General features: G+C 45.3%; 1 protein-coding gene across 3 annotated transcripts in view; it reads left to right on the top strand.

The window, feature by feature from the left end:
• TP53BP2 (tumor protein p53 binding protein 2) overlaps positions 1-13,591 on the top strand; it is a 138,571-nt gene that overhangs the window by 51,078 nt on the left and 73,902 nt on the right. For all 3 annotated transcript variants that reach the window (XM_033938942.1, XM_033938943.1, XM_033938941.1), the window contains exon 3: positions 7,621-7,734. In XM_033938942.1, coding sequence (XP_033794833.1) covers positions 7,621-7,734 — 114 coding nt within the window. The remainder of the gene's footprint in view (positions 1-7,620; positions 7,735-13,591) is intronic.

Here is a 13,591-nt window from a genome sequence, read left to right as displayed (position 1 = left end):
GAGTGTGGTGATGGTCCCCATTTAACTCTTTAGCTGCTCGTCTGCAGGAGATATGGATTCTGAACATTTCATATACACATTATTTGAATTATTTTGATTTATTTATATTATATACATTTGTTTGGACTGTAACCTATATTTTTGAATATGTTTGAACTCCATTCCTTAGCGTATCTGCTGTAACAGTTGTAATTTAACTGAAATATTTTACCTTAAACAACACTTTTTTGCACTAACTTAACATCATTTGTTTTAGATTTTATACTTGAAGCATAACTTTTATACAATAACAGGTTATACCCTTTTTATGGAAATATAACACAATTTCAATTCATAGCTTTTGTTTTCATCTCATTCACAACAGGCCTACTTCAAAGCTCAACAGTTTTCAAAGCTCAACAGTTTTGTTTAATAACTGGCTTCCTAAACAAATCCTATATAATAAAACCCTAAGTGTGCATGCGCATTTAGGGTTTCGTGTTCCCTGCCACTGTGTTTTGTGATCCGTGGCCAGATTCTATTTTAGAACGCGGCGGCAGGGAACACTCTGGAGCTTCCCGCCCTCACTCACTGCGAAACAAACCGCCGCCACCGCCGTTCCTTCTGCTCCCCTCTTTGGAGTGTGCAGTGCAGGCCGTGCATGTGGACCCGGAGGCGCACCGAGAGTGTAACGGGGTTCCTGGGCAGCTGAGCGCAACCTCAGCAACCGTCGGTCTTCTCCCAGCTCGCATCCAGAGCCTTTCCAGCTCCACGAATTTTGTGTCCAGTCCGCCTTCAGCGACAGGTTGAGTGCCACTTTGGCCTCAAGGCCCAAAAAGTGCAGGTCCAGGGCGCTGCTGCCGCCCAGCAGCAAGGGGACGCAAAGGCAGGCAGGGAGGAACAGCGGCGGCCTCTCTTCCATGCTTCCCGGTAGCAGCCTGTATTTTGCTGGCTCTGCCGGTGACTCGCCAACCTGCATACCGGCGGGGAGTGGACAATGTAAGGATGACGCCCGACTCGCGGAAGGGGAGGGGGAGAAGAGGGTATGAAATACTGGACCAAAGTGGAGAGAAATCGAGGGAAGAGCAAGGGAGAGGGCCGATCTTTTACCTGAGGGAAGAGGATTAACCAAAGAAAGACATGGGGAAAAAAACTGGACAGGGGAAGAGAGCTGTGGCGGTAATGAGACAGCTATGCTAAATTACGAGGGCCAGAATTGGGAGGTGAGAGATAATGCATCTTAAGGGGTAGGGAGAGACCTTGATCAAAGGGAAGATGATGAAATGGGGCAGATTAACTGGAGGGGGAGGGGGAAAGGGGGCTGCTTTGGTGGAGGGGTGTGCTGGGAGGCAGACAGCTTTGCTTGGGGGGGAGACAGAAGGGGGCCACGGAGAGACAGTCAGGGAGGAACCGGAGGGGGAGAGGGAAAGGAGGCTGCTTTGGGGGGAAGGGTGTGCTGGGAGGCAGACAGCTTTGCTTGGGGGGGAAGACAGAAGGGGGGCCACGAAGAGACAGTCAGAGAGGAACTGGAGGGGGAGAGGGAAAGGAGGCTGCTTGGGGGGGAGGGGTGTGCTGGGAGGCAGTCAGCTTTGCTTGGGGGGGAGACAGAAAGGGGCCACAGAGAGACAGGGAGGAACTGGAGGGGGAGAGGGAAAGGGGGCTGCTTTCTAGCACCCGTTAATGTAACGGGCTTAAACACTAGTTATTTAATAACTTACTTCATTCATGAATTAAGTATTTCCCATTTCATGAGTAAGGATGGAAAGCCAACACTGGGATAATCATCCAATAAAATATTTATTATAGCAAACTGTTTAGACCCAACACGGTCTATGTTTTGGCTCAAGTAAGCCTGCCTCAGAGGTCACAGTAATATATCTACAAAAACCATAAACATTAATAATAAATGTAATTCAAAGATCAAGATAAAGGACAGCATATAGTTTGAAAAACAAAGCGTATTTTTATACTTTTGAATTATATGATGATTTCATTTAAGAATTACCATACTGGGACAGACCGAAGGTCCATCAAGCCCAGCATCCTGTTTTCAACGGTGGCCAACCCAGGTCCCAAGTACCCAGCTAGATCCCAAGTAGTAAAACAGATTTTATGCTGCCTTTCATAGGAATAAGCCATCTCGATAATGGCCTATGGACTTCTCTTTTAAGAAATTATCTAAACTTTTTAAAAATCCTGCTAAGCTAACTGATTTCACTTCTTATAAGCAATGATGTACATGTATTTTAGTATACTTTGGGTTTTTTTTAACCATTGTGTGTTGTCCTTTTATTTTGATCTTTTAATTTTGTATTAATTATTAATGTTTGTGGGTTTTATAGATATATCACTGTGACCTCAAAACACTGACCGTTCTGTGTCTAAATATTTTATTGGATAATACCCCAATTCTGTTGGCTTTCCATCCCTATTTCTTTTGTGGACTCATGACTGCTTTGTGGGAATCTTTTCTGTTTTTGTTCCTGTCTTTCCACATCAAACACTTCTTCCGTATTCAGTTCACTTTTTACCTATTATATTATGATACCAAATGGCTTCTGAGGTTAATGCCTTGATTAGATTAAAGCAGGTGATGTATTCTCATTATTGACTTAAAAAGTATCTTCCCCATGACAAATGTATCACATCTTTATCTTGATTATTTAATTTTTGCACCAATTGTGCATTAGGTGGTTTAACTTTTAGCCAATTGATCTTTAGACCAGTTGACTATTAGATGAATTCTTTTTTGCCAAATTGTACCAAACTTGCAAAGTATCAAACTGCAGAGCTAATTAGCCTGGAATTCTCAGCTGAGGGATTGAATTTAGAGCAGCTTGAAGTGACTGAGGAAAAGCCTGCTGAAGTAAATGCAGGGAAGCTGTTTTTAAGGGCTAGGATCTGATTTCAAGCCTGTGGAGCTCAATTTTATCCTGCAATGTCTAATAATGTTTGCAGCATCTCTAGATGTACTCATCTTAATGTTCATATCAGTGGGGGTAGCTCCTCCTTCCCTTTTAGAGATTGGAAGCCTCGGAGGTGTGGCATATAAAAGCAGAGTGCCCCCAGAGAGGGAGATAGTGCACAGCTTTTGGAACAGTGCTGGCCTCCTAAGCTAGCTCCGTGTGCCATTTGTGTAAGGTATCATGTACCCAGTAGAGAGGGGATGGGTAGTTCATGTTAACAGTTGAAAGAAGTACTGTATTTTCTCGCATATAACGCGCGCGTTATACGTGGTTTTTACAAACCGCGCATACCCTTGCGCTTTATACGCGTGAGCGCGTTGTACAAAAATTTTTTTACATAGTTCCCCCCCCCCCCCGACGCCCGATTCATCACCCGGAAGGAGCGCTCGCACTCCCACCCCGAAGGACCGCTCACACCCCCACAGCCTCCCCCCCTCCCCCATGGAGAAGCTGTCTACCTTGTTTCCGGATGCCAGCCCAGCTGCTTCCTCTGCCAGCGGTCCTGCCCCTTCTCAGAGCCCTGTGCTGCGCTGCTTCCTCTTCAGGCGGTCCCGCCCTTTCTCTGATGTCAGAGAAGGGGCGGGACCGTCAGCAGAGGAAACAGCTGGGCTCGCTGGCATCCGGAAACAAGGTAGACAGCTTCTCCATGGGGGAGGGGGGTGAGGCTGTGGGGGTGCGAGCGGTTCTTCGGGTGGGGGTGCGAGCGGTCCTTCGGGGTGGGAGTGCGAGCGCTCCTTCGGGGTGGGGGTGCGAGCGGTCCTGCGGGGGGGGGGGGGGAATCGGACGTCGGGGGGGGCATCAGGCTTTCAGGGTAGGGACAGGACTTCAAGGAGGAAAGGAGAGTCGGGGCGGGCGAAAACAGAGTCAGGGTCTCCAGAGGAGAGTCGGGGCGGGCGAAAGGAGAGTCGGGCAGCATGCGCGGTATACGGGTGTGCGCGGTATATAAAAATTTATGTACATAAATATGTGTTTTTTGCGCGCTATACCCGTGTGCGCGTTTTACACGGGTGCGTGTTATCTATGTGAAAATATGGTATTAGGAAAGCAATTAGCAGTATGGAAAATCCTTGTTAAGTAGTAGATCTTTGCTTATTTTGATTGACATCTGCTTTGATTCATTGAGATATTTGTTGTTTTTAAAATACCTGATTGTAGTTTGCTCTTGTGCAAACACTTCTGTATGAATTTTTTAATATTTACCTTTAAATGCCCTAGGGGATGTTTGCTTTCCAAAGAAATTGTATGTCTGTAAGCTTTAAAGCATTGATCTCATGCAGCTCGCCAGGTACTATTTTGAGGCCCTTGGTATGTCTATCATAATCACTAAAATAAAATAAAACAGTTTCTTGATCATATATCTCTTTAGCTATAAATTACAATATTATTATTATTAAGGCTTAGCCAAAAGGAAAGATTTATAAACTATAAAGAGTTTTACCTCATGCAATGTGGCCCTGCAAAAGGTTCGAGTTTGAGACCACTTCTTTAAAGTGTGTTGTATAACTGGAGAATATTCCACATATAAAAAGCAAATTGTGTTCTTGCTTTGATTTTATAATTCAAAGTGTAGCTGATATCTCTTTACTGATGACTGTTCTGTAGCATGTCTCTGTTCAGTAAACTACTACTATTCCTACTATTATTTCTATAACGCTATCAGATGTACACAGCGCTGCACAGAGTCACAAAGAAGTAGAAAACAGTTCCTGTTCGAAAGAGCTTGCAATCTAAACAGACAAGACAGGCAAACAGGATGTTATGGTTACAGTTAAGGGGCACGGTTAATCAGCTGGCTGGGTTGGTGGGCAGAGGAATAGGGGTAAGGATTGGAGGCTATATCAAAAAGGTGGGGTTTCAGTCTGCTTTTAAACAAGGGAAGGGGTTTGGTGGACAAACTCCAGTAATTTATTCCAGGCATGGGGGCATCTAGATGAAATGAAAGAAGTCTGGAATTGGCAGTGGAGGAGAAGCAACTTATCTGAGGAACAGAGTTTGGGAGGTATATAAGAAGAGAGGAGAGATATTGAGGGGCAGCAGAATGAACACACTTGTAGGTCAACAATAGGAGCTTGAATTGTATGCGATGGCAGATAGGGGGCCAGTGAAGTGACTTAAGGAGAGGGGTGACATGAGCGTAGTGAGATTGGTAGAAGATGAGTCGTACAGCAGAGTTTTGCACAGATTGCAAGGAGGAGGGGCGACACTGTGGGAGACCAGTTAGCAGTAGATTGCAGTAATCTAAGCGTGAGGTTATGAGAATGTGGACAAGGATCCAGATAGTATGTTCAGAGAGGAAGGGGTGAAATTTGGTGATATTGAAGAGATAGAAGTGACAGGTCTTAGCAGTTTGTTGGATGTGCGTAGAAAATGAGAGGTCAGAATTGAAGACTCCAAGTTTGCGAGCAGAGGAACATATTTACTGAGATGGAGAAAAGAGGAGGTGGAGGAGCAGAGGGTTCAGGAGGAAAAGAGGAGCAGCTCAGCCTTGAACATATTTAGTTTCAGTTGATGGCAGGACATCCAAGCAGCAGTGTCAGCCAAACAGGCAGAGACTTTTTCTTGGATTTTAGGTGAAATTTTGGGTGTAGAGAGGTAGATCTGGAACTCATCAGCATATAGGTGATACTGGAAGCCATGGGAGGAGATCAGGGCACTAAGGGAAGAGGTGTAGAGAAAGAGGAGAAGAGGTCCTAAGACAGAACCCTGGAGTACACCAACCACTAGTGGGGTAGCAGCAGAAGAGGACCCACCATCACATACACTTAAGGTGTGTTGGGAGAGGTAGGAGGCAAACCAGGAGAGGACAGATTCACAGAATCCAAGTGAGGACAGTGTATCAAGGAGTAAGCTGTAATTAACAATATCAAAGGCAGCACCCAGGTCAAGAAGGATGAGGATTGAGTAAAAGCCCTTAGATCAGACCATGAACAAGTCACTGCAGACTTTAGTGAGGCAGTCTCTGTGGAGTGTAGGGGGCGAAAGCCAGATTGTAGAGGATTGAAAGGAAGTCCAGGCAGCGACGGAGAACAGCATGCTCAAATAGCTTGGATAGGAACGAAAGAAGGGAGACAGGGCGATAGTTGGATGGGCAGGTGGGGTCCAGCGAGGATTTCTGAGAAGCAGCTTAACCACTGCATGTTTGAAGGCAGTAGGGACAGTTGCAGTGAAAACAGATAAATTGAGAATATGGCATATGGGAGGGATAACAGTATGTGAGATGGGTCGAGTAGAGGGGCAAGAATAGGGTCTTAGGAGCATGTAGTAGGCTTGGCTGAAGACAGAAGCTGTGCAGTTTCTTTCTCTGTGATTTCAGAGAAGGAAGAAAAGTTAGCGGTAGTTGACAGAGGGACAAGAGGGTGGGACCAGGCAGGAGAAGCTTCCTGAGTTATTTGGGTGAAGGATGAAGGGGTGGTGTGAGTTTGACATTCAGTAAAGAGCTCAATTTTGCTTTCTGGGCCCATTTAACCTTTTGGCCTATTGTCATTGCTAGCAGTGGTGGCAGATTTGGCAGTGTAGTCAAAGGAAACTAGATTAGACTACTAAACATGCATAGTCCTTTCTATACTGCTGTCAGTATACACAGTAATATGCAATACAGATGACTTGGATGGAGACTACAGAGAAGCTAGGTGATTTCCTCAAGGTGAGTGTAAAGTAGTCTGGGCCATTGGGGTTATCACTAATGTTTGTGTATAGCACTGTGTAAATCTAGTAGTGCTATAGTAATTAAAGGCCAAGGACAGAGTCAGCTAGACGGAAGAGGAGGTTTGCATGCTGGAGTGCAGTGAAGGCAGAGGAAAAATAGGGAGAGAAGACCTTCATGGCTTTAAACTGTGTGGCTGGTTTGGAGCCTCAGATTGGGTAAGTAAGGGACAGCATAATTGAGAGTATGCCAGGAGTATGAGGTACTGCTTTTGTCCCTTATGTCTTCTGGCTATCTGCATGCCCAATAATGGGTTTGGGGTTCTGAGAGGCACCAAGTTTGGTGTCATTAATCAGATTGTTTATAAAGTTTTTACATCATTCGTTTGGGGCAGTGCCTGAGCTAGTTGATATAAATGAGGTTGAGCCAGAAAAAGGGGAGGGGGGGAGAATGACTCTTTGTCGTCTTCTGAATAAGGGCTGGAGGCTGGAGGACTCCATGCCCTATAGGGCAGCCTTGTGGAACCCCATTGGATCTGTGGGTAAGGATCCAGTGATGATGGAAGCATGGTGCCGTTTAAGAGGTCACCGTGAAGTAAAGAAGAGATGCAGATTGTTCTGTAACCTGAACTCCAAGAAACAACTAGAGGAGTTCAGGGTGGGGAGAGGGGGAACAGGTTAAACTATTTAAGAAATTCCATCTTGGCTGAGGTGGGTTTGTACAAATGAAACTGCGGCCATTATTGAACTCAAATTATGATAGTGTTGATTGTCTTGTGTGTATGGAAGGATGGTGTTCCTCATGGAGGGTTTCTTGGGTGCTGATGTTATTGAATGTTGAAACCAGAATTCTCTAACCTTTACCTATTTGATCATAAGTGGCTGATTTTATTGTTTTTATAATTAAAGGATATCCGTGTGCCCAGGAGCTTGTCATTTTATCAGATGTTCTTACCAAACTCTTATGATCTGTGATGAGCAGCAGTGCCAGGAAGGAAGGCAGCTGACACCTTTTTTTCTTGTCTTTCTACAGAGCGTCCTGTGGCCGACAGTGAGCGGATGTTTGACACACTACAGCGGTTAGGAGTCCAGAGGCACGACGTCCGCTTTTTCCTTCGTCATGAGCGTCGCCCAACCAGAGAATCAGGTGGGCACTTCCTTAATAATAAATCAGATAATAAAAGTATAGCTCTGGCATCCTTTGAAGACTTTGAAGATTTGACTTCCAGTGCAAAAGGCATACGAGTCTTGAATTAGTGGGTTTTATCCTCCATTGGTCACGAGACCCTGCAGAAGGCATCAATCACATTATTTTTTCTGTCTCTACCGTCTTCCACCCCAGCTCATCAGTCTTTTCCTTCTGCAAATGAGACTGAAAGTGTCTTTCTGTTCTGCTCCGAGATAATCTTTTTTTTTTTTTTTTTTTTTAAATAATTTTTGGGTTTAATTTGGATTGCGAGGCTTTCAGTGCTGCAGAGGTTTCCAACAGTCTTGGGCCAGCTTTGTCTGCAAGAAGACACAGACTCTCGGCGCAGAGGTCTGTTGCTAGCGGGATTTCCCCTTGTACAGGGCAACTGCCTAACCAGACTGCACTAGATGGACCTAGGCTCACACGGACCATTTACTTGGGAGCTCTGCTTGCTCCAGATTTATTTGGAGCTTGAGCGCAGGCTGTGTGGCCCCAAATTATCCCTTTCGACTCTAGCAGGTACTGGCTGCGTTTCCCCTCCCTCCATCATTAAGAGGGTTCCTGTGGGGGGTTGGAGATTCAATTCAGACTTGGATCTGACTGGCAGCCCAAAGAAAGAGGCATCGGAGCTTCCTACATGCTTGTTTGAGGCAGTCTTCTTATTGCAGCTTTCCCTGAAGCTAAGCAGCTCCTAACCAGTACAAGCTATAGATGCCTGTGGGGATAATTGGGGGATGGGGGGAAGGAATTGCATTTTTGGAGGTTTCTGGGGCCAGGATTTAGGTCCCACCTCCAAAAACCTTTATTGAAGGTATTTTTGAGTTTTGATTTAACTCCTACAGGCTGATTTTTAGCTTAAAATTGCTGCTGTGGCAGCCATCTTGGATTTCCCAGTTTTGAATTAAAAGCCTCTATCTGCCTTAATACCCCTCAATTTTGATTAAAATGGATAGGGATGGACTCCTCAAGCCTTGATACATCGGATTCATGCCTGTTAGGCACTAGTCCCTCATGCCAGGTCCTTTCGCAGGATCCCAAAACCCATTTGGAAAAGGACTAGGAAGATTGGAGGTCAGAATCTGTTCCTTTACTCTCCCACAGTGGATCCTTTGTGTTAGAGGGTACAGGGTCTCAGGCTGACAAAATCAAGTCAGGAGGCAGTTGCAGTCTTGGATCGGGGAGAGGATCCAACAGTCCACCGTCACTTTAAATGGCAGCTTTGACATAGATCATAATAGAGGTGCTGCAGGAGTTAAAATTAGATTAATCGCAGCCCTCTCTTTCTCAAAGCTCTGCTATGAGCAGGTCTGAGACTCAGACAGTATACTTTCCTCGCATCCAGATATAACAGTTATGCTCATGGAGCGGTGGGATGCTCCAGAGGGCTCCATGAATGTGCCGAGACAATAAGAACATAAGATTAGCCTTACTGGGTCAGACCAATGGTCCATCAAGCCCAGTCACAGTGGCCAATCCAGGTTCCTAGTACCTGGCCAAAACCCAGAGCAATCAGTGGCTTCCTCCATGTCTTTCTCAATAACAGACTATGGACTTTTCCTCCAGGAAATTGTCCAAACCTTTCTTAAAACCAGCTACTCTATCCGCTCTTACCACAACCTCTAGCTTAACAACCAAAGCTTAACTATTTTCTGAATGAAAAAATATTTCCTCCTATTGGTTTTAAAAATATTTCCCTGTAACTTCGAGTGTCCCCTAGTCTTTATAATTTTTAAGAACATAAGAAGTTGCCTCCACCGGGACAGACCAGAGGTCCATCGCGCCCAGCGGTCCGCACCCACGGCGGCCCATCAGGTCCATGACCTGTCAAGTGGTTCCTGCCTCATCCTAAAAAAACTATCACTACTTCTATCCGTATCCCTCAATCCCCTTATCCTTCAGGAATTTATCCAAACTTTCTTTGAATCCCTGTAGTGTCTTCTGCCCTATCACAACCTCCGGTAGTGTGTTCCATGTGTCCACCACTCTCTTGGTGAAGAAGAACTTCCTGGCATTGGTTCTAAACCTGTCCCCTTTCAGTTTCTCCGAGTGCCCCCTTGTACTTGTTGTTCCCCACAGTCTGAAGAATCTGTTCCTGTCTACCTTATCTATGCCTTTCAGGTTCTTGAAAGTTTGTATCATGTCTCCTTTGATGAAGTTAAAAATTGATCCACATGTACCCATTCTACTCCACTCAGGATTTTGTAGACTTCAGTTATATCTCCCCTCCGCCGTCTCTTTTCCAAGCTGAAGAGCCCTAACCTTTTTAGTTTTTCCTCATATGAGAGGCATTCCATCCCTTTTATCATCTTGATCGCTCTTCTTTTTCCTTTTCTAGTGCCGCTATATCTTTCTTGAGATAAGGAGACCAGAATTGAACACAATACTCCAGGTGAGGTTGCACCATAGTCTTGTTAACCATCCCTTTTTTAATAATTCCTAGCATCCTGTTTGCTTTTTTGGCCACTGCCGCACATTGGGCAGAAGGTTTCATCATATTGTCTACAATGACACCAAGATCCTTTTCTTGGGCGCTAACCCCCAAGGTGGATCCTAGCATCCCATAACTGTGATTTGGGTTATTCTTCCCAATTTGCATCACTTTGCATTTGTCCACATTAAATTTCATCTGCTACTTGGATGCCCAGTCTTCCAAATTCCTAAGGTCTGCCTGCAATTTTTGACAGTCCGCATGCGTTTTAACAACTTTGTCCAAGCTGTACCTGGTGACTCCAAAATTTTAGCAACTATTTGTGATTCTTAAGGTGGGATCATTAGTAGCATAGGTAACCAAGTGCACATCTTTGCCCAGTAAGGGAGGAGTGATTCTAAAGGATGCACAGGATCGCAGAGTGGTCCTAAAAAGGCAGTTTGAGGCCTTGGCATTAGGACTGAAGGCAGCAGCAGCGGCGTTTATCATCGCACGTACTTGCCATGCTAGATTAGGCCAATCCTGTGCCATGGACAATGAAGCTTTCCCCCAGTGGATACTTGCGGGGTTAGACTATGTAGTGGATTGTCTTTATCATGTTCAGGGTCATGAGCAAGATTTATTCCATATCAGCCCTCAGAATTCTTTGGAAAAGGCAATAGGCAGGAGATTTCGCTTCTAAGGCCACTTAAGCAGGCTACCATTTAAAGGTCAAATGCTCTTTGGCAAAGATTTGGACGATCTTATGGCCAGTGTAGCAGATTGTCACCCTAAGTCACTGCCTGATAGTAGGCCACACCCTCTGGCTCAGAGTAATTTTTGTGGCTGCTGGAGGCCTCACCAGTACATGGGGGATTCCTCTGCGCTAAGATCATATCCGGGCTCTCGGCAGATATTTGGCTCCTCCAGAAGGCCTCAATCCTCCAGTTCCTGCCCATCTGCAGCCTCCAAGAAACAACAATGACACCAATTTAACATCTGTGCCTCTGTAGATAGGTGGGAGGTTGTTGGCTCATTGGGAGGTTTGGGATTCCATGTATTAGGAAGGCATTTCCAATTCTCAGCATTGCTCCTCGGTCTGGAGAAGGCTCCTTGCACCTTCACCAAGGTGGTGGTCATGGTGGCAGCACATCTGCACAATGCAGGGATCCAGGTGCATCCATACTTGGACAATTGACTGATTAAAGCCCCATCCAAGGCTGAGAAAGCAGTGCACCAAGTGGTTCAGCTGCTGCAGGAGCTGGGTTGGACCCTCAATTTCCAGAAAAACCATCTGAAGCTTCAGATGTGTTTGGAGTATTGGGTGTGAGGTTCAACTTGACAGAGAGTCACACCTTTCTGCCCAACATGTGCAGAATGAAGTTACCTCAGCAAATTGTGGAGCTCTTGGCAATGCCTGCTCTCACAGTATGGCACTACCTTCAAGTGCTGGGATCTATGGTAGCCACCATAGAGGTTGTTCCATGGGCAAAAGCCTATCTGCGCCCACTCTCTTGTCCCAGTGGTCTCTGCAGATGGACTCTCTCCATACGCCACTGCCATGGTTAGCGATGTGTTGCAGTCTACGATGGTCACTTCAGCTGGCATCCCTATTGGGAAGCATGCTCCTCTGCGTACTCTCCTGGGTAATCTTGATGCCAGACTTTATCGCTAACAGCAGGCTTATCTGGCCCGCCCTAGACTCAAGAACTCGTATGCCTTTTGCACTGGAAGGTAAGATTAGGTTCTTACATCGATAATCTTTTTTCCAGTTGAAAGGCATAGTCTTGAAGGCCCTCCTGTCAGTTTACACATAGCCTGTGTATTGTCTCAGACATGCATGTATTACCAGATGTATGTTTGGTTTTTTCCACTGTAAGGCAGATTCAAAGTATGAGAGGAAATAAAAGTACTAAGAAACAAATGAGGTTGTATAAATTTCCATAGTTGTTGGCGCAGTTCGCGCTTAGCTAGGTGGCTTATTGGTTATGCCACTTTGGTTATTGTTTACCAGTTGTTTTTAAATTAATGTGTTTTGTTCACTAATCTTTACAGAGCAGAACAGAGTTGATGTAGACAGGGAGGTTCCCCGTACAGAGTTTTTGCATTGCTTTGGTATGAACTGAGGAGCTGGGGCATAGCCCACTGAGGAAGGAGGCGGATAAAAGAATATGATTGATGCCTTCTGCAGGGTCTTTCAACCAGTGGTTCAAGACTCATATGCCTTTCTACTAGAAAGAAGATTATCGAGGTAAGAGCCTAATCTTTCCATTAAGATGGTTTTAAGAATTGCTAGTTTTAGTATTCCATAATGGATATAGAGTGAACATTATGTCATTGGTTTGCTTAATTATCAGTAGCATGTCAGATTAGTCACATTGCAGTCACCCAGGAAATGTGCTGCATTAAAACCTTTTACGGAGAAAGTCAATAAGTGACACACTGGAGAAGGTATTCACATTCAGTGAAAGGCTGAATTCTTTAACATGTTGGTAGAAAGATCACTGTGGCTACTTATTAACAATGATTAAGCACACAAAATATCTTCTTCCTTGACATTTAAGGGCTGAATTCTTATTTCATCTCTTTTATAAATGCGTGTTATGTTTCAGATCTTAAATTCCAATTATGGAAGGCTTTGACCAGCCTTCATCACATGGCTATTTGATCCAAAAGGGAATCAAGTAACCAGTAGTTATCCCAGGACAAGCAGGCAGCTATTCTTGACTGATGGGTGACGGCACCGATGGAGCCCCGGTACGGACAATTTTAGAGTGATTGCACTCTAAGAACTTAGAAAGTTCTGGTATGCCGCACCGCGCACGCGCGAGTGCCTTCCCGCCCGACAGAGGCGCGCGGTCCCCAGTTTCTTAGTTTCCGCGGAGCTAAGAAGACGTGTGTTCAACGGCTGTTGAATATTTTTTCGATTTTTGCCTTCCACACTCGCGTAAACCTCTTGGAAAATATCATTTTCCTCTTTTTTTCTTTATTTCTTTGTAAAAAAAAAAAAAAAAATCTATTTAGTCAATTTTTTCTTTTCTTTCGGTTTCGCCCCAGCGGGGCCTCTTGCCACTATCGAAGCCTCGGGCTTCGATTTGGCTGAAGCCGTTTTTCCATTCATGCCCCCTCAACCCGGGTTTAAAAAGTGCCAGCGGTGCGCTCGACCAATTTCACTGACAGACCCACATAACTGGTGTCTGCAGTGTCTTGGTCCTGATCATCGAGCGTCATCTTGTACCCGCTGCGCATCGTTAAAGAAAAGTACTCTGAAAAACCGCCAGATCCAACAGCGGTTACTTTTCGGTGCCAAGATGTCCGACTCTGCTACACCGGCACCGACATCGGTTCCATCTCAGTCGGCACCCTCTTCGTCGACACCGCGCAATACCGCGCCGGCGTCGTATCCTC

This window comes from Geotrypetes seraphini, chromosome 3 (genome assembly GCF_902459505.1).
Source record: "Geotrypetes seraphini chromosome 3, aGeoSer1.1, whole genome shotgun sequence".
Taxonomy (NCBI): Eukaryota; Metazoa; Chordata; class Amphibia; order Gymnophiona; family Dermophiidae; genus Geotrypetes; species Geotrypetes seraphini.
This window is presented reverse-complemented; position numbering and strand designations above follow the sequence as displayed.